This window comes from Cyprinus carpio, chromosome B12 (assembly GCF_018340385.1).
Source record: "Cyprinus carpio isolate SPL01 chromosome B12, ASM1834038v1, whole genome shotgun sequence".
In the NCBI taxonomy this organism is placed as follows: Eukaryota; Metazoa; Chordata; class Actinopteri; order Cypriniformes; family Cyprinidae; genus Cyprinus; species Cyprinus carpio.
Window position 1 is genome coordinate 17,633,610 of NC_056608.1, and position 22,316 is coordinate 17,655,925.

The 22,316-nt window shown below is 34.5% G+C and overlaps 1 protein-coding gene across 1 annotated transcript in view; it reads left to right on the top strand.

Annotated features, from left to right (window-relative positions):
* The window catches only part of LOC122139244 (syntaxin-binding protein 4-like), a 30,133-nt gene extending 9,359 nt beyond the window's left edge, over positions 1–20,774 (top strand). The window contains 16 exon segments of the mRNA XM_042735805.1: positions 160–292; positions 1,047–1,153; positions 1,389–1,611; positions 1,710–1,788; positions 4,045–4,142; positions 4,837–4,933; positions 5,117–5,229; positions 5,515–5,604; positions 5,758–5,823; positions 10,131–10,307; positions 10,781–10,897; positions 12,139–12,188; positions 13,546–13,596; positions 13,598–13,686; positions 18,363–18,420; positions 19,420–20,774. Coding sequence (XP_042591739.1) covers positions 160–292; positions 1,047–1,153; positions 1,389–1,611; positions 1,710–1,788; positions 4,045–4,142; positions 4,837–4,933; positions 5,117–5,229; positions 5,515–5,604; positions 5,758–5,823; positions 10,131–10,307; positions 10,781–10,897; positions 12,139–12,188; positions 13,546–13,596; positions 13,598–13,686; positions 18,363–18,420; positions 19,420–19,528 — 1,657 coding nt within the window. The 3' untranslated portion in view covers positions 19,529–20,774.
* The last annotated feature ends 1,542 nt before the right edge of the window (positions 20,775–22,316 follow it).

The window sequence follows — 22,316 nt, forward strand, 5'->3', positions numbered from 1 at the left end:
TACCAAAACAAATGACAGAACTTAGCAGCTCTCGCACACTGTTGCTGCTAATAGTTTCCTTATTGAAGAGTCTGAGCTTGAAAACATCTTACTTAGCCCGAGTAAAAGAGAAATCCCTGTTTCTGCTGTTTTTCCTTATGTTTACCTCTCTTTCCGCAGAGACTGTATGATTCAGTTGATATGTGTTGCCAAAGGGACTGGATTAGGCTTGGTCATCAGGGGTGGAGCTAACCGTGCAGAGGGGCCAATGGTGTACGTTCAGGAAATAATACAAGGAGGTGATTGCCAAAAGGTACTTTTTATTATCTAATTTTGTAAAATTGAATTTGGAATCATGTTTCTGAGTTTAGAAAGAAAACTGGTTATTGACCAAAGAATTTTTTATTATTTGTACAAACAGTTTTTTTGTGTTGATTCTTCGTTAGTGAAACCCTAGTAGTTTGTGAATTAAGTTAGTGAGTCAAAGTGAAGTAGATTATGTTAAGGTGAATTGAGTTAAATAAGGTGAGGTTAAGGAAGGTAAGTTAAAGTGAGGTGAAGTACAGTAAATTACACTACTGTTTAAAAGTTTGAGGTCAGTAAGGTTTATATATTTTTTTATTTTTTGAGAGAAATTAATACTCAAGCAAGGATGCATTGATCAAAAGTGACAGTAAAGATAATAAAAAGATTACTGTTTTAAATAAATACTTGTTCTTTTGAACTTTTTATTCATCAATGAATCTTAAAAAAATTAATGGTTTCTATAAAAATATTAAGCAGCTTTGTTTTCAACACTAATAATAAGAAGAAGCGTTTCTTCACTACCATATCAGCATATTATAATGATTTGTGATGTTACGCCGAGAGCTGGAGTAATGGCTGCTGAAAATGTATATTTGCCATCATAATAAATTACATTTAAAATATATTAAAATGGGAAATAGTTATTTTAAATTGTAAAATTATTTCACAATATTACTGTTTTACTGTAAATGTAAGTGAATTAAAGTGAAATTATGTGAAGTCCATTAAGGTTAAGTGAGCTGTTTTTCTTTTGACTCTAGGATGGGAGACTAAAGGCTGGGGACCAGCTCATATCCATCAATAAGGAGTCACTCATTGGAGTAACACATGAAGAAGCCAAAACCATACTCACTCGAACAAAACTCAGGTTAAATCTTAAATATATATATGTATATGTATATGTATATGTATATGTATATGTATATGTACTGTATATGTATATGTATGTATGTCTATATGAACAAACTGTCAATACAACCTTTCCAGAATGACAACACATGCTTAGTATCTTATGAGACTTTGCTTCCATCCAAGACAAATGAAGATGGGTGGGACAGAGTGTAAAATCAGATATTTACAAACATCACTGTTTTGCCCTACAGACCAGACCCCACAGTAGAAATAGCATTTATCAGACGAAGGTCTTCGTCAGGCTCCAGCAGTGGACCCCACAGCCCCATCTCCCTTCAGCCTCCCTGCAGTACAGCCCCCCAACTTAGGCCCACTGGATTGGGGGGAGCAACTCTGCCTGGAGGTCTCGTTCCTAAAATAGCCAACACCCCCAACTCTGGAAGTGAGACATTGCCTTCTGTAGAACTTACTAAGGTGAGATTTAAGACTGTGTTCAGAGACACATTAATGCAGTAACTGTTCTCTCTTTAAAGAGTGTGGTTTAAGTTTTCTTAAAGGCTTCTTTCCTACAGGTACGACCAGCAACGGTAAAGCCTAATCTCACCCCCGTGTCCTCACCTGAGAGTGCCTGCACCACAGTGGCCAACTCTGGTACTGCAAGACTGTATTCCCTTAATAGGAATCCCCTAGTAGTTCCATACAAACTCACTTCAGAGCGTATGTTGATTAGCACAAAGCAACAAAAATAATAGTTATAGTAAAGGTTTAGAAATACATGAGGGAAAAGAAAACCATTAAAATACATTGGTTTTGAGAAAAGGTATGCATTTATTTCATATTATAGCTATATACACTTCTCATTGCTGCATAAATTGGCTTTGGTGAGAAGGCTTAATTCGTTGCATTCAATACATGTGCAGATGTTTTATATGCATTACAGTTGGAGTGACAAATACAAATCACATTTCACATTTTGGCGTAACCTGGATTAAGCTACCTGTTCGGCAGACATGTGCTGATGATGAGATGCTGTGTTTGTAACTCAAGATAATCCAGCTGGCATGGTTTTAAAAAATGGATATTACCATCACATCAACTTGACATATAACTCTAGGGGAAATTGAGGATACTGAACTCTGTTCAGGACAGGGTTTCATTTCATTGACGAGCACCTTTAATAAAGCTCCCCTGAGCTGCGATTTACAACAGATTTAAACACCAGCTGTACTGAACGAGGACCGTGAAATGTGAAATGAAGAAAAATAAATTATTGCTTAAGTGTTATTTCTGGGGCCACTTTGGATTAACAATTTAAACTTTGATTCAAATATTGCACCATTATATTCGATCTCTTATAATGGCTTGGGTAAATTCTTTGTTTAAAAGCAAGAGTTAATATTGTTTGCACAGGCTCTTTTATTTTTTTCTATAAACCTCACCCAAACCAGATCTGCTTTGTTTAAAATAGTGTATACAATATTGTATTGGAAATACCCTATGAGGGAACCACTTTTAAGAAAAGCTCGTACATTTTCACCGGAGCCCAGGTAATGAAAATTAATTATTTCATATTGCATAAAAGCCCTCATTGAGACCCCTGTAATGCCCTGTTATGCTGTGAGGGGGACCGTCTGATATTACTTTAAAATGGCTTTGAATTTCCAAGAAATTACTGTCAGGAAATAAATCCCTGCAAAAAGATAAACAAATATGCAGCTAACGAATGAGTGAACAATAAATGATGAGATAGTGAGCTCATGATCACAGCACATACCTGTAAGCTCAGTTACTCTCACAGTTATTCATCGTATAAGAGGATTTGTCAGGGTTGGCACTATTTTGAGCAATGCATTGTGCATTCTCTCCAATTCACAATTCTGGTCGGGTGGGGTTTATGGAGAAAAAAACAGCCTATGCAAACAATATTAATTCCTGCTTGTACACAAAGCATTTATCCAAGCCGTCATGAGGGATCAAATATAATGGTGTAATATTTGAATGAGAGTTTAAATTGTTGACCTGAAGGGGCCCCAAAAATTATTTGGATGTTTTTGGACACTTAATAACACTATAAAACAATATAAAGGTTGGTAAGATTTAATGTTTTTGAAAGAAGTCTCTAATGCTCACCAAGGCTGCATTTATTTGATACATTAACATTGTGAATATAATTGCAATTTAAAATATATTTGTTTTCTATTTTAATATATTTTAAAATCAAAAATTTATTCCCATGATGGCAAAGCTGAATTTTCAGCAGCCATTACTCCAGGCTTCAGTGTTACATGATCATTTTAATATGGCTGTTTGCTGCTAAATTATTAACCATTGTGCTGCTTAATATTTTTGAGGAAACTGAAATGCTTGTCTTTCAAATTTCAAAGAAAAATCATTTTTTTGAAATAGAAATTGTTTAAAACATTGAATGACATGAATCTCATTTTGATCAATTTAATGCATACTTGCTGAAAAAAATTATTTCTTTTACTTTTCCAAAACTTTTGAACAGAGTATATAATTGTTTTTGCATTAGATACAACATATGAAAGCAAGTGTCATCTACAAATTTTTAATTATGAACATGTTGCATTAATGTCTAACAAACAGAAAATGTGAAACATTTTGCTTGAAAAGTGTGTCCTATATTTCTGTAAAATAAATGCTACTTCATTCCATATCTTGTTATATAATGCAGAGACGCTCTAGAATTTGTAAATGTGGCTTAAATACCCAAATACTTCTTTGAACCACTACTGTGAGGCATCTACTCTAATAAATGATACTCTCATAGAGTTATGTAACAGTCTTACAAAAAATTGTGATGTGCTCTACCAAAATCACAAACAGCTGTTTTGCAAAAGAGATTTTTTTTTTTTTCATTTGGATTCTCTCTCTCTCTTTGCCCAGATGCAACCGCTGCCTGTAATCCCAACAATACCTGCAGACCCTCGAAACCTCTGTCTTCGACTCCCAGCTTGGAACTCAAGCCCGAGAAAACAGAGCAGGTCTCCATAATCATATCCTTTCAATTAGAGACTAACTATTTCTGTCACTATACAGAATTACAGAAACATCTCGTGTTTACTGCAAGGTCAAACACTGGGCGTCCCCCCCAGCGGGCTTTAACGATTAGTTACCCATCAGTCTCAGTACTATATTGATCTTTTACGGTTTTACTATCATGTGTGGAGGGAGTTAATCCCCTTGTTGAACAATATGTGCAGTTAGTGTGCTATCCCATATCCACACCTCCTGTGGTATTATGGGAAAATCAATAGAGACTGTGCCATAGCTTCATTGTGTTAAATCACACTGGACTACAGCACAGTCTGTAGATCTGTTGTTATGGAAAAGAGTGTAGACGATGAACAATTTTTAGAAAGATTTTAACTCCAGAAGCTCGTTTTACAGTAGTATGTATTTATATGAAATATTTTTTATAATTTTGTGAAAATACACATTTATAGTTTTATTTGTAATGTTTATTTAGTGGATACATTTATTTAAATTAAATTTAAAATACTTTTAAATGACAGTAAATGCATAAAATATATTACTATTAATTGTTATGATATTTTATACATTCAGTCGAGTGTGTGTCTGTGTGTGTGTGTGTGAGAGAGAGAGAGAGAGCAAAGCAGTGAACACGTTATACTGGTGTAACGTAATGTTCTAAAAGGGCGGTTATTTTGTCCACAGGCACTGGAGGTGCTGGGATTGAAGCCTGCTGAGTCTCAGGTCCTGACTCTGAGAGAAAGGCTGCGTTTGAACCCAGGAGGGACAGTGGCTTATGGAGGTGAGAAAAAATTCTGTCAGTCTTCATTATGTCATAGTTGTTTATGTACTAATGGCTTTTACCTCTCCTAACTCATGCAGTACATTACTCTTGGTGTATAACTTAAAAAATAACCTCCTAAAAAGGCATTGTTATACATTTTATATGATTGAACATATTTTAAAAATAATTTATTTTCTGTAGATTTTGAAAGAGTGACAAAGGAACTCTTCAAACTGCCAGCCAAATCTGACTCAGAACAGGAAGTAGCAAGGTTGACATCAGATGATCTCGCTGAGTCTCCATCAAACCCTACGGTAAGTGTAAATGATTTTTATTTATTTATTTTCAGCAGAAACATATATAATATGCATATATATATATATATATATATATATATATATATATATATATATATATATATATATATATATATATATATATATATATATATATATATATATATATATATATATATATATATATATATATATATATATACACACAAAATATAAAATGAAAAAGTTTTTATAAAATATCAAATGTTTTATTATTTTTCAATGTTTTTAATATAATATTTATATATTTACTATTATTTTCTACCATCATTATCAGACTCTGATGATCTGGATGAGATGGAGAGACTAAGAAAAGACCACATTGAGGCCTTGAGAGAGCTCAAGAGAATGCAGGTACCACCATAACAACGATTTTAAACATTGCCACATGCTGGATTGTGTGACATTCATTCATGTGTTTTTGAGCGAGGCTCTTATTAATCCTATTTGTCAAAATGAGTGCGCTAACTCTGATGCTGACTCATACGAAGATCTCTCTTCTAAAAGGATAAGCTGGCAGAATCCGAGAGCCTTAATCATAAGATGCTGCAGGAACTGACAAAAGTTAAACAGGTATGCAACTCATTCCAACACCTGTTTCACACTGTAAGCAGTACTTGTTCATTTTGGTGCCCATTTTAGCAGGTTACAGCAATCAAACTGCACTTGTGCAAAGCATACTGCAACCTATTTATCAAAATCATTTTGCATTTTAGAATCAACATAAAATTATTGAAACTACTCACCTTTTCACTTCTTCACCTTTTTTAATTTCTATATGAAGCTGTAATCAATTTCTACATGCAGTGAATTTTTAATCAATTACTAGATTTCACCTTTTGGTTCTTGAAGTTTTTCAGAATTAGGAGGTCTAATATCTGATATGAATATATTGATCTGGCTAAATCCAGACAATTGCTACAATTTTGTGTTTGACTTCCACAGTGTAAGCTCAGAATTAGCCTGCTGTTGCAGTTAAACTGCTAAAAGTGGTGTAAAACAGGCCTTTAACTTTAAGACATTCATCTTTTGTTTTTGTTCTATTCCATTGTCACTGTACTGTGTTAGATATGCCACAGGGTGGAGCTGTGGGCACATGCGCCATTAGACTTTTAAAGGTTAGATGCAGGTGTTCGAAAGTGTAAAATGCTGAAACTGCATTATTTTCTCAGCAACACTATACAGAAAAAAGAGCAATATGAGCAATATCCCAAAATCTATATTAAGCGTGTTACGCTCACTACAGGAAGCTTGAAACACCCACATTAAGAACATCATGTGGGAGATGAAGTATGTAGGACATTGAGGGATGGCGGTCGGTGTTTGGAAATAGTTCTTTTCTATGAGTTATAAAGGAATGGGCACCCACAAGCCCTTTGGGTTCTATCTCAGAGCCTCAGAAGTGCTTGTTACGTAAACCTAAATCCAAAGAGCCTCAGCATTCTATGCGAAATTAATTGGACTTTAATGGTTTTATTAGACTGTTACTAAGGCAGCAGAGCAGAACATTCTGATCATCCTGCTGCATATCAATTAAACTAAATTGACAGTACAGTCTATGCTAATGACATCTTCAAGATTATTTTGCTCACAGTTATGGTTTATAATTTGAACATGCCACCAACATTAGGTATTGCTTGTGTGTGTTACGGACATGTATGATACCTCAAAGTGTGCAGCTTGTTGAGAAGAGGTGTGTTATTACCTTTCTAAGAAATAAGAATTGATTTTAATTTGATCAAAAGTGACATTAAGAACATTTATGTTACAAAAGATTTCAATTTTAAATAAATTCTGTTCTTTTGAACTTTCTATTCATCAAAGAATCCTGGAAAAAAATGTAATGGTTTCCACAAGAATATTTAGCAGCACAAATGTTTTCAACATTGATATTATAATAAAAAAAATTGTGAGCACCGAATCAGCATTTTAGTATGATTTCTGACGGATTGTGTAGCTCTAAAGACTGGAGCATTGCTGCTAAAATTTAACTGGAATACTGTACATTACATTTTAAAATTTATTAAAATAGAAAACAGCTATTTTAGGTGGTCACGGTTTTTCAAAGTTTTTAAATAATATTTACATTTTTTATTTATTTTTTTTAGTTTTGTTGAGTATTGGTGATTTTTTTAAAAAATATTAAAATAATATTTTTGACCCAGAACTTTGTACAAAATTATATTTATGGAGTATTTTTTAGACTTGTTGGTGGGCTTTTTTTGATTTCTTTTTTATTTGTCCAAATATCAACATGTTAAAAGAACACCTTATCTTTCAAAAATATTAAAAGAATATTTTTTGACCCAGAACTTTGTACAGATTTTTTTTTTTTTTTTTTTTCTTAGAAACTAATTTATATGTATGGTTTATGGTGTGTGGTGAACTATTAGTGCCCTCATATCGACCCGGCTGCTGGTGATATCGTTCCTCTCGCAAAAGCATTCAGCTTCAATTCACTTGCAGCAATGAATTGAAGCAACAGCAATTTCACTTGCGGTTGACCTTAAGAGATGGTCTAAATAAGAAGGAAAATGCAGTTATACTCTTTATCAAAGCATGACATTGAATGTTTGGTCAGCTGTATGAGGCCCTGTGGCGTTTCGATTGGCGTCAGGGTCAAAGCAACTTCTGTCTCCCCTTCCCAGAGCGCTTTACTCGAGTCTGGAGTCGCAGCTGCTCCCTCCTGGAGCACTACAGAGGGCTCAGTTCGTATCCAGTTCATCAGACTGAAGCGCTAATAGATGTACTACACTCCCTGTGGTGTGAAACCAAGGCTTTTTAAAGCCCTCTATGTTTCTTTAAAGCTTTGTTCTGTATTGCTGAATCCTTTCTGCTCTCTTCACCTCCACCCACACTTTACCTTCTATATCTGCCATTAGAGCAACAGGTAGGCTGATGGGCTTTTCAGCATCGAAGCAGTGGGCTTTTAAGCCTCCTCTCTTGTGAGAAATGTGCAGGCTACATCACCATCCACACAGTGTTCATCCGGCTACATTACAGCAAAACGTGTATAGAGGCAACCGTGACTGGTGTGAGGTGTGACTTGTCCATGTGGCTCCAGGGATAAGATCTCTCCATTAAAATTTTATCTGTGCATTGTGATCTGGGGTTATGGATACGATAGAGAGCTTTTTTTGAGCTTTGACAAGCCCTATGCCAGAAAAAAATACAAATAAAACTAAATTAAATTAAATTAAATTAAATTAAATTAAATTAAATTAAATTAAATTAAATTAAATTAAATTAAATTAAATTAAATTAAATTAAATCAAATTTAAATTAAATTAAATTAAATTAAATCTATATTTTGTGGGTTTTTTTCCAATAAGAATATCTAGACATTCTTAAAACAACACAAATTTACTTTCAAGTCAAAATTTATTAACAATTTTGTTTGGAGAATATATCTTAAATCAAGTCTTTTTTTATTTTAAGCAAAAATGAAATAAAATTCAATGATATTTATGGTTAAAACACGAAAAAATAAACAAAGAAATACTGTATGCAGTATTATATGTATACAGTATATATTACTGTGCCACTATTTATAAAATAAGTGCTGTTGTTTTGAATTTTTTTTGTTAATCAAATTAATCACGAAAAAAAGAATGACCATTTCAACAAAAATATTACTATTTTTACCATTGATAATAATAAAAATGTTTTCCGAGTACCACCATATTAGAATGATTTCTGAAGGATCATGTGACACTGAAGACTGGGAGTAATGGCTAATTTTATAAGTATTAATGCAAGTAATTTTAAATTGTATTAATATTTCACAATATTACTCAACAGTAGTGTATATATAAGCTGCTATATGTACTGTATATGAATAGAATTATTCTGCGCTAATGCTTCCACTATCTCTTTAGACTGCAAGGCTTCTGTAGTTCATTAAAGTCTTGTTATTTTACCCCAGTCACCTCCTCTGTTTCTCAGGATTTCTGGGACAGAGTTATACAGTATGTGCTTTTGAATTCCAAATTCTTTGAAAATTACATTAATTGTAACAAATGCACGATCCTTATAATACACTTCACATATTCTCCATTATACATGGACATTAAATGGACATAAGTGCCAATTTATATGCCTGATAAAAAATGATGTAAGATCCATCATGTCTATTTAATAAGTAAAGTTCTTCATTCAGTGGGCAATTATCTGTACCCTTTCCCTAAGATAGTTATTCATGGTACTCTGAAATATGTGACAGTTAATAGTATTCATGATGAATAAAATGTGTTTTTGAATCTTACTCTAATAGGTCCACAGTAAGAAAGTCTCACAGTCACTTTTAATTTCACATTTTTAATTGTAAACTACCACGGGTTGTGCATTCATTTATTGATCCTCACAGTGTGGATTTCACACATTTCGTGTCACCTGTCCATTAAGAGTGCTATCATACCCCACAGCTTCATAATTACCATGGCCTGGTTACCTTTCCTTTGTCTGACATCTATTGAGCGATGCCGTGCTGACAAGTATCCGATGCTGTTGTGGTTTTCGTCAATGCCAAAACATCTTTCGATACCTGTATTATGTAACAGCTTGTTTTACTGGTTCTTGTCTGCCAAAACCTGCCTTGTCTATTCTCTGTAAAGCAGAATGGACATAAAGAAACTTGTTTGCACGACTTGTTTTTTCAGCCTCTTTAAACTTCTAGGTTAAAAGAAGCAGAGCTGTGCTTTGTCATGCTGTGAGTCTGGAGGGAAGTGATGGAGGAAGGAGGGGGGAGAGACTGTGCAGGCATTTCTTTTCAAGTGCACTGAGTTTGCAGTGTTAGGGGGGAAGAGCCCCTGAGCATTGTAACATCCTACTGTACATGCACTCTCAGCACTGTCGCTCTAAGTGGAACTCCGTTGTTGCAGGAAGCAAAATCTGCAATGGAGGAGAGTCGATCCCTGCGGACCCGGATCCATCTGGCAGAGGCAGCTCAGAAACAGGCCCGGGGAATGGAGATGGACTACGAGGAGGTTATCCATCTCCTGGAGGCTGAGATAGCTGAAATGAAGTCTCAGAAAACTGAGCAACCCGGCCATGGAAAGGTATTCCACTTTGAGAGTTTTACACTAGCCATTCCCAATCCATATCCCCTGCACGGCCCCACTCCGGGTTTTACCTCTCTCGTGTACTATAGAAAGTAGGTCACTGTTTGCTTTGGCTTTAACATGATCTTGCAGGGTGACGTGGGCTGATGAGGTTATTTTTGAAAACTCTGGCTAGCAACCTCGCGTGTCTCCAAGATAAACTTTATTTTCACACCAATTTATGATTACGTAGGATAACATTATTGTTATGATTGCTTGTGGAAAAATGATCTCACACTATGTAATAATTACATTTTAGCACAATCACCTTCCAAATTATTCTAAAATATATGTATAAAAAAGCACAGTTTACTATTTCCAATGTTTTAATTTTCTGACAGCACTCAATACCATTTTAATGCATTTAAAAAAAAAGTTAATTTTACTTCACTAAAACTGTAATCTGTACTACTTTACTAATATTCATTCAGGATGATCTGCAAGATCTGAAAAAAAGGATTTCTGTACTCGAATGCCAGCTGCGGAAGACTGAAACTGCAAAGAAAGGTTTTGAAGTCTCCACGGGTAAACTTCTACAGTTTGTGGAGGTGATGTATCTTTATTTTCAATTAAGTTTAACCAACTGCACATTAAATCATCACATCCTCGTATCTTAAAATCAGGTTCCACCATGAAAATTGCTCATGCAGAGTGACTTAGGATATTAAATTGTACTGTATAGGTATTTGCAGTTCATATGTTGATTTGACAAAGACCATTCTCACTCTTGCCCAAATTTAGTTTTCTCACTAAACCAGAAAAACTGAGCCAAAAAAAGTGTGTGGAATGTCCTTCTGATGGCATCCATCAACTTGCATGAATTGGGCAAAGGTAGTCACACAAGCATTGCGTATTTACATCATCATTCCAAGAGTTTTTACAAACATAACGGACATTTTTGAACTGACATTCATATGACTGACATAGAATGTGTAGTAACCCTTTCATTAGGCAACTATTCAACAACATGACATCAATGTGCAACTGTTTTGCCACTTATACCAGATGCAACAAATCATTTAGCATTCCATTGGACTGTGTAAATCATACATTTATCACAGAACACAGATGCATTAAATTTTTATTGAATTGAGTAGATTTTTCATTTATTAAAGATGTGATTTAAAAAAAAGAAGTTTTTTCCTAAATAAACCTGTATATATATATATATATATATATATTCCAGAAGTACATGATGCATAGCCATTTCAGTTCTTGCTGAATATGGTTTGTATATAGCATTGCATCCTGAATGGTTAATTTCATGGACACAGATACTTGATTTTAATTGCAATTTTACTCTTATGTGAATAAGCTTATGTACCTATATACTGTATGTAACCTGTAAAGCAATAGTGTTAATAATAATAATAATAATAACTATTATTATTATTATAGATTTAAAATAATTAACTGTACAAGCAGTAGTAGCAGCAGTGGTATTAATAATAATAATATCGTTTTTATTATAATAATATTTATTATAATACTGTTTTTATTAAAATTGTATCATTTATTATTATTATACTGTACAAGCAGTTGTTGTAGTAGTGTTTTTATTTGTTTTTATTAAAATTGTATCATTTATTATTATTTTGGTTTTAATATTAATGTATGTGAAATATTAGTAGCAGTATTATTATTGATAGTATAGTAGTAATATTAATCATATAAAATCAATTGTGTTATTGTTATTAAAAAATAAAATAGCTGAATGTTGATCTTTATGCAGCATTAAATCTTGCAACTATGGACTAATTTGATCACCTGCATTTTAAATCCCCCACAGGCTGTCCAAGGCTTTTTGTCTGAAAACCAAAGCTGTTCAAGAGGCTATAGGTAAGATAATTATTCTCGTACCCCTGTCACTGCCGTCAGTCTTTTGTTAAGGCATATCTAATTATTTGTCTGAATTCTAATCTAATTTGAAGTATGCTAGACAGTAATACCACACTTCGCTAGCAACAGGTGTGTGGAAAAGAATGATGTAATAACAAAGACTATTTTCCTTTAAGGACCTTTACACATTCATTGAAGCTCACCTTTGATATTCTAGGAGGCTGTTTATTCAGGGTGTGTAAATGGTAACTTTTTTCCAGAGTGAGTCTACTGCCTTTATTTCTAATATAAGAGAAACTTTGCGGGCAAAGGACAGGGATAGATAATGACTAGAGGCCAGTACAACACCTCCCTGTGGCAGTGATGTTGATTAGGCCCAATCAACATGGCTTCCTGCAGCCTGTCGCCCCTTGCTCAGCTAGCAGAGCACATCTGGAGAGCCCTTTTTCCCCTAATGATCACCCCCACTGACTGAAGAGGCCACTGTGTCTTTGTGTATTAGGGCTAGAAAATATTACACATGTCCTTATCAATCAAAATGAAAGCTGTCAGCAATTTGCAGCAAAATACAATTTTTCTTTTTGAGAGAGTTTGCATGAGAGTCACTCTTCTTTGAATGCATCCAACGAATGATAGTTATTTAAATGCTAAATATGAGGTCATTTCTTATAACTTTTCTCTGTTTTTTTTTTTTTTTTTTTACTTAGACTATAATTGTTATCTATATTATTATTAATGCTGTTTTTTTTAACTTTCTATTCATCAATGGGAAAAAAAATCACGGTTGCTACAAAAGCCCTATTTTAAACATTATTACTGACAATATGAACTGTTTATTGAGCAGCAAATCAGATAATGTTGAAGAATCAAACAACTGGAGTAACAAGACTAGAGTAATGGCTGCTGAAAATTCAGCTTTGCATTATAGGAATAAATTACATTTTAATTATATTATACAGTTGCTTTCTGTTAATGACCCGAAAGTGGGGTAGTTTCATAATATGTTTTCATAACACTGGTCCATCCATGTCAGTGGGTCTGAATCCCCTTCCCCAAAAACCCTTTATTACGAGTCATGCTGGGCTCTTCTTTTACGCCAATCTGCCCAGCATGCTTTGTTCATTTCAGGTCGAAGGGAGTGTACTTTTGTAGAGCTTTTGTAACAAGTCTTTTGAAAATAATACAAGACTGACACAGTTTTCAATTTCTGGAGGATTAAGAAAACAATGCAAAATAAAATAAAATAAAAAAATGTCTTTATTGAATAAAAATTTTAGCCACAGATAGATTAAGGTTAGGTTATTACTGAAACCGCTTACAGTGGTTTAAATAAAGGATAGTGTGTTTTGTTTTTCAGTTCTCCCAGCGATCCAAAGTTGGCCAATCTGTCTCAGACCTTGCCATCTCGAGGGGAAGAAACCACACTGGACAGCATCTGGTCTTGCTGTGGAAGCTAAAGAACTAACTAATACTATCAGAGGCATTCTAGAGCTGGACTGTAAGTATACAGGCATGTTTTCTGCTTTGCCATGAAAAACAAACATCATGGAATCTACCTAATTGCAACTGTCCCTCATGTCATTTGTCTGACCCTCTTGTTGTTGTCTTGACACTTTTTGTGTTATACAAAAATGTATCTTAAGGCACCAGCAAATTTTAGCTGAACTGGATGAGATGTTATGGTTCAAGGGGGATGCATATTATAATATAAGAAATATTTTGTATATATCTAAAAATGATTACTTACACACACATACACACACACATCTTTGGTTTACTCTAAGAACCACATTCAGTCTGCTCATTTAGCCATTGCTTTAACTCCTGACCCCATTCAGCTTTGTAATTCTCAGGAAAATATGTAGCTTACCTTCCAGCAAGGTTTGACCTTACATAAATGCATCTAATGACCTGTAGAGGTCAAAACATTGGCAGCCTTTCCGTGATCCCATCCCATTACAAGCCTCTTAAACTAGACACATTTAAACATTATAGTATCATTACGACTAAGATTCTGCGTATTGTTCAAATTTATAAAACCTATTCAGATGCAATGGAATATCTTTATCTTTTTCAGCAGACAGCCTAGTGATCTACATTTAAGTTGATTTAATAATGTGCTTGCTTGTTGAATTTTTCATATCCTGTCTCTTCAATTAATTATTTTATGATGTAAGCGCTTTACATCTTATATATTGTAGAAAATGAGGCAAACCACCTTAATCGTGAAATCTAATCTATTTAGATGTGTATAGTGAATAAAATTAGGTCAATCTCATAAGGAAACACAATACAAGGTGTATTTGCTGTTAATACAAGCATTTTACATCTGATTCACCTCGCTGCTGCTATCGTTGCCTGGATACAAAGCTGCTAGAAAGCAATTGTCCAAATCTTTGTCGCAGCTCTATATCATGTCACAGGCTACACAAAGATATATACCTTTAGAAATGGGTCCTTAATGGGAAAACATATAAAAGCGCCCGTTTAAATAATTAAAAACAATGATCGTTCATGACATCTTGTTTTGACTGACACTGTTTGCTAAATGAGAGAATATGTTCTTGTTGGCCTAGTTAAATTGATCCACTTTGTCAAAACATTACTGATAGCGGTCCGTCCAAAGCGCAGCTCTGGAAACAAAAAATAACACCAAGAGGCTGCTTTTTCTTTTTCTGTATTTTAACACAGGATGTTCAAAACGCCCTCATAAAACTCAAAATGAGTCATAGAATCAATGTCAAGTATTAAAAAAGACCTGATAGGTAGAATGAATAATAATATAGACAGATAGTAATATTAGCTGAAGTATCCTGTTCTTTGTGTCTCAAGAAAGCAAGAGGGTCGTATTCCTTGTTACAGACCGGCATGATTTTTCTTGCATGTTAAAGGAAACAGACAGTTCAGGGACACTCTGGAACCCAGACAAAAGAGGGTCTATGGCCTCCTCTTATTCTCTGAATACAGGGTCTCAGCATAAACACTGAGGTTAACTTTTTTTAACCTTTTTTTTATGTTTTAGAACTTTTTTTTTATTTTTATGTGCAGTGAATATTTTTGTGAATTTGAATAGTGAATCTGATTAAATGGCATAATATATCAGAGTTCCTAAAACTTCAAAGCACATTTTCAGGATTGAGGGCTTTAATGTAATATTTAAACAAAAAACCCAGATTGGTCGACCATCAATCTGAAGGACATATCCTTCTTAAAGGGACAGTTCAGCCAAAATCATCACTAACTTATCCGTCATGTCTTTTTTCCGTGGAACAAAAAATAATATATATTGAAGAATTTTTGTCACTGGGGTCCAAAACAACACTGCGTATTTTAAAATAAAAATATTATTTGCAAATAGTTCAAATTAATTATCATCGTACCACTTTATATTAAGTGGCCTTAACTACTATGTACTTATATCAAAAAACAAGTACAATCATTGTACCAAATTATTAATTTAAATGTAAATGCATAGTAGGTAAGGGCATTTAATATAAAGTGGGATCAAATAGGTATATGTTGATTTAAATACTCTGTGTTTGGTAGCTTAAATTTCTAAGGTACCAAGTGATGCACAAAAACAAGAGAAAGATGGACAGACGGATGGATTAGAGAAAGATAGAAGACTCTTGCGGTCAAAGGATCAGTGAAGATGAGAAAGGGTAGAAAGAGCTAAAGTGATTGCTTAGGGAAAAGGGAAACGTGTCTCACACACCTGGCAGCATGTGACCTCTCAGTGAGTGATGCTCACGTTTTGGCTGAATGCTTCTCTGCGGGGGAGGACGAGGCAAGCTTTGAGTTGCACATGGAGGGCCATCCTCATCACACCGATTGAAACCAGAGAGAGCAACTCCAGCTCAGCTCAGAGACAGGCAGTGCTCTCCACGTGATGGATGTTCTCCCAGCCATGTGACCGACTGCGTACCACTCTGTGTCTCGTCAATAAGACAGAGGGGGAGACATGCTTTGGAATAAGCGTTTAGGATATAATAATTGGACTTATTTCATAATTTAAATGAAAATTCTGTCATCATTTACTCAACTTCATGTCGTTGTATTACTTTATTTCTTCTGCAGAGGACAAATGAAAGCATTTTGAAGAATGTTATCTTCTTTTGTGTTCTACAGAAAAAAGAAAAGAAATGGTGCGTTCAAGTCATCTCGTATCGATCGTATTTACAAGTTGAATGCACATGAACGGCACCACAATATCGTAAATTAAAAGCTATAGCTAGGGGTTTTATTTAATAATAGATGTGTATGAGTTGGTATGAGACAACAACAAACCATGGCGAAAATCAATGCATGCAACGTCTGTAGTGGATGGTACATTTTAATTGAATTTCAATGTTTACTAGTCTATAAACTGTAATTTATCATGATGATCATTAATCTTGTTATAAGCAGCAAGTTAATGAATTACAACTAAAAATCCTAACATTTGTGCACCTTTAGACGAGAAATGGTTTGATTCGCAACATTGCACATGGCTTTAAAAAAAATTTATCTCTCCGTTTAGCATTTTTCTATAAGCAGAGTTATTAAACCTTGCTGTAATTTCTTGCTATTCATTAAAAGAAGGTACAGCACCATCTTGCTCCGACGAAACTGACTTGAACGCACCTCACATCGTCATTACGACTTCCCTCCTCGTACATACGAAATTCCCAGGAGGACTTGAACGCACCAAAAGCCATATGGGTTTGGAACAACATGAGGATGATGACAGAATTTTCATACGGTCCCTTTAAGAGAACAGCAAATCAATTTTGGGAGAGTGTCTGCAGCTTATCCCAATTATATCTGATTTGCTGAGGCGTAATTTGAGGCCGCTGAAATTGTCTTTCCAGTATCATAGTGTTGATCTAGTGAAATCATTCGCTCTTGGTTACTAGAGCAAGGCCTTTAGAAAACAAAGAGTTGATTGAATTAAAGAGGCATGTGATGAGCTACTTTGAGCGTTACTGTGTCCCAAGGCTTAGGCAGTAACGGTTTGTGTTGACCGTGGATGCTTCAGAACACTGAATACAAAAAAAACGAATCCCAAAAAGATCTCTAAGCTGTAGAATTCAAAGACTTGAATTGATGGCCACTAAACATATTACTGTTTTAGTTTTCGACATATTATAGGCATAGGAGTAAGAGCAAATGTGTGCATATTTTTAAATAAAAATATTATTTGCATTAGGTCCAATTTATTTATTATTAATTAATTAACTGATTTATTATTATATCATTTTTGTTCTTTATTTCTAATCTAAATCTATAATAAATATTTAAATATTAAATGTTCAAGATATTGCCAGTGCCAATGATAAAGGGTAATAAACCTTATTTGTTAGTCAAAATGTCTTCCATACATTTTCCACTTGTTCAAATGTAGATACACAAAATTTACTGTGAATTGCCATAGAAACGAAATTATATGTAGCCAGGGACATTTGTTTGTAGAAATAAGAGACAGCATTAATTATTCTTTGGCCTTCCCTGTCAAAATGTTGATTGTGTGTGAAATCTAGAAAGCGGGATACTCTGTGTATTCTTTTTATCACCTTTTTTAATCATATATTTCTGATGAGAAACCCATTGTAAAGTCATGACAGGACATTGTGTGTGCCAGCAGACTTGCTATCAATTGTACTTCCTGCACATACAGAGGGAGTGTCAAGATCAAATTCTGTCAGGGATTTGTTACCTAGTATGGTGGCACGTATTAATGAGATTCCAGCCTGTGCCATATAGAGCCTTAGTAGTGTCTACTTAAGTTATTTGGCTGATGTCCATTAGGTACAACCTGGCACACATCAGTCCTCAATCCAAAGCTGTGCATCAGAGATAAAAAGTGCATTTGGGGAAATGTGTATGCGTGTCCTTAAACCAAATCTGATTTGCCCCATTTGATGCTTGTTACACTTTCACTGTACATTCCTTATTTTTTATGAAAATAGCTTTTCAGATTATGCAGATTTGCTGGGACACTTAGCATATTCATTTATGACCCCATTTCATCCAGTTGCCAGGAAATTCTCACGGTCACTGGCCTCTCGGGATCAAGAGGATCAACGAGAAATGTTGCAATGCTGTGTTTTATTTTGGCTTCTCCAGTATCTTGTTTGTTGTCCTCATGTAGAGTAAATGTATCTGATTTCTCTGTCCGTTTTTGTTTTTTCACAGGTTTACCTTTTGGCTGGGATGAGGCGTTCACTCCAGATGGAGTGAAGTACTATGTAAAGTACGTTATGAGACACTTCAAATACATTCACAAAAACCAATTCTCTTGTTCTGGTTTGTTTCAGTTCTCATGTTTTGAAGGCCATTTCATAAGTTGTTTGTGCAGCATGAGATAAATGGTTTTAGCTACAGTAAACATTCTCAATAGATGCATTCAAAAACTGCACAAATATTCTGAACAAAATAGCACAACATTGCAAATGTTGCTGTTGTGTGTTAAAACCAGCAGAATTTTCATACTGTTATTGACAAATTTTATGTAACCCCTTGATCTCTAGAGAGAGGAAACCAAGCTCCCCTTCCCATGAGCATGTTCTTTTATTTGCATAACTTTCAAAGCAACCCAGTTAATATTGCAGACATCCATCACTCTTTTGGCACGCAATGCCACACCCATGAGTCCAGCATTCTCCATTTCACTCACACCAGCACCTACATGCTTAAAATATCCCATGCATGTTTCAGATGTTTGGGTTCAGATACTTTTATTCAGCAAGGTAAAAAGTGACAGTAAAAACTTTTCCATTGTTACAAGAAAAATCGAATTAATGCTGTTTTTGAACTTTCTATTAATTAAAGAAGCCTGAGACAGATGTATCATTTTTTCCATGAAAGTAATAAGCAGCACAACAGTTGAAAATAATAAAAAAAAATGTTTGCAATTCAGCATATTTCTGAAGGATCGTGTGACACTAAAGACTGGAGTAATGGTTACTGAAAATTCAGCTTTGCAATCCCAGGAATAAATTACATTTTAATATATATTAAAAAGGAAAACAATTACAATTTAAATTGTAATATTATTTCACAATATTAGTCTTTTCCATTTATTTTAAAAAACAAATGCTGCCTTAGTGAACATAAGATGCTTTTTTAAAGGAACATTTTAAAAAATCTTACCAAACTTCAAAATGCTAGTGTATATCTTTTTTTTTTTTAATTCAAAGTATTTTACATTTGGTGATGTTGTTTATTCATTTAATATTTCCTTTTCCCCTAGTCATGTGACTCAGACAACATCATGGACTCATCCTGTCATGAGATCTTTGGGTCTGTCAGAACCAGAAGCAAGTGACCAAACCCTGAACTCTCCAGAATCCACAGCCTAGACTGAATCCGAAGACTGTGTGCACTCTTCTGCCACTTTCTGCCCAACTGTTCGGTTAAAAAAAAATGAAAAGCAACACAGCAGCATATAAACATTAAGTGATGTGCATTATAAAAAAGACAATCAGAAAAAACATCTCATTCATTAAATGAAAATCTATACACTCTCAGGAAAAAGTACCAAACTGTCACTGGGCTGGTAACCTTTCAAAAGTACTAATATGTACACTTTATGCACTAATATGTACCTTTATAGTACTAATATGCTGTACTAATTATGTACCTTTAGGCATAAAAAGAAAAATGGAAAATAATAAATAAGGTAAATAGGGGTAAGTAAGATACAATCATGTACATTTAGCTTAGGGTACTGCCCCAGTGACAACTTTTCTTTTCTTTCTTTTATTCTGAGAGTGTGCACCTGATATTGAAATATGCAGAAAATATATCCCAAATATGCCAGCTCTTTGATGGGTTAAGATCTCACATTTGAGTTTTCCCCATTTTTGTGTCTGTCCACTGTTTTTCTGACATTTTAGGCATTTCCCCTCATGTAACACTAATATCTTGTTTTCTTGTACCTTGAGAAAAACAATGGACAGTCCCAATCTGTTTTCCGACTTTCAGAAAAAGTCAAACATAATTGCACTTGTTTGAAGTCAAAGGACGTGGCCTGTTTGGTGAAGCAGGAACTTTGGAAGAGTAAATCAGGATGGACTGCTTCTGTGATGTTCATTCAGTTTGGCTTGTTTTTGCTGCCACTTTGATCCATTTTCTGAAACTTTTGTTCACAGATTTATTGAAACAGGAATTTGTTTACTTTTTCAAACTTCCTCGAACCAGCTCTACGCTGTGAGAGCGAAACATTTCTTTGGTTCACTATAATGTAATTGTTCAACTTCTCCATATAAAGACACATTTTTAATTCTGCTGTTATCCTTAGTGGGCATTCTAGCCATTATGCATAACTGTGAAAGTGTCTTCTCTTGCATGTGCAATTAGTTCTGCGCTTTCAGTAGAAATGTGAGTTTAACATACCCTAAGCCTTATGTGTATAATTTCTTGGAAAATGACATAACGTGGCACATTTGCTTTGTTGTGAATTCACTCTGCCTAACAGCATAAAGTTAGCCTGAGAGACCTAGATCATGAATATATATGTTTTTCCTGTAATGTGTTAATACTTTTGTGGTTCTGTTAAAGATCAACTAATAAAAATCCATGCACACTTTTGCTTTTTGAAAAGATTATTAGCTGGGTCTGTCTATTTCAGGCTGAGTGTGCACTTCACACCCTAGGCAAGAAGTATTGATTTTTTTTTTTCTCCATAGCAGGTACTGTTATATATATATACAAGTATTGATTTTTTTTTTTCATATATATATAATATATATATATATTATATATATATATATATATATATATAGTGCACTTCACACCCTAGGCAAGAAGTATTGATTTTTTTTTTTCTCCATAGCAGGTAATGCTTGCCAGCCTTGCATCTAATAGAAAAACAGTCCCTTCAAGAAAAAAGAAAAAAAAAATTTTTTTTAATTAACTATAAATGATTAACTATTTCACTAATCTAAATACTAAACACTGAACTAATTAATATGCTATTCAGTTGAAGTTTATTGAATGAAAACCATAAAGAAAAATATATTGGGAAAACATTAAGACTTTTGAAGAACTTGCTGCAAACATATTATATAAAATTGCACCCATATTACATACAAAAGTAGAATAAACTATAAATATCCAACACATTGGCTATGGAAGCTTGTTTCCATCATGGGATAAAAAATGAAAAAGATAACTGCAACAATTTATCTTACAATTTGAACTTGTTTCCTTGCAGTTCTGAGTTTATATCTTACAATTTTTATTATATATACATATATATATATATATATATACACACACACACACACACACACAGTGGGTACGGAAAGTATTCAAACCCCCTTAAATTTTTCACTCTTTGTTATATTGCAGCCATTTGCTAAAATCATTTAAGTTCATTTTTTTTTCCTCATTAATGTACACACAGCACCCCATATTGACAGAAAAATACAGAATTGTTGACACTTTTGCACGTTTATTAAAAAAGAAAAACTGAAATATCACATGGTCCTAAGTAATCAGACCCTTTACTCAGTATTTAGTAGAAGCACCCTTTTGATATAATACAGCCATGAGTCTTTTTGGGAAAGATGCAACAAGTTTTTTTCACATCTGGATTTGGGGATCCTCTGCCATTTCTCCTTGCAGATCCTCTCCAGTTCTGTCAGGTTGGATGGTAAATGTTGGTGAACAGCCATTTTCAGGTCTCTCCAGAGATGCTCAATTGGGTTTAAGTCAGGGCTCTGGCTGGGCCATTCAAGAACAGTCACGGAGTTGTTGTGAAGCCACTCCTTTGTTATTTAGCTGTGTGCTTAGGGTCATTGTCTTGTTGGAAGGTGAACCTTCGGCCCAGTCTGAGGTCCTGAGCACTCTGGAGAAGGTTTTTTTCCAGGATATCCCTGTACTTGGCCGCATTAATCTTTCCCTCGATTGCAACCAGTCGTCATGTCCCTGCAGCTGAAAAACACCCCCACAGCATGATGCTGCAGCCACCATGCTTCACTGTTGGGACTGTGTTGGACAGGTGATGAGCAGTGCCTGGTTTTCTCCACATATATCACTTAGAATTAAGGCCAAAAAGTTCTATCTTGGTCTCATCAGACAAGAGAATCTTATTTCTGTTTTTTAGCAAACTCCATGCGGGCTTTCATGTGTCTTGCACTGAGG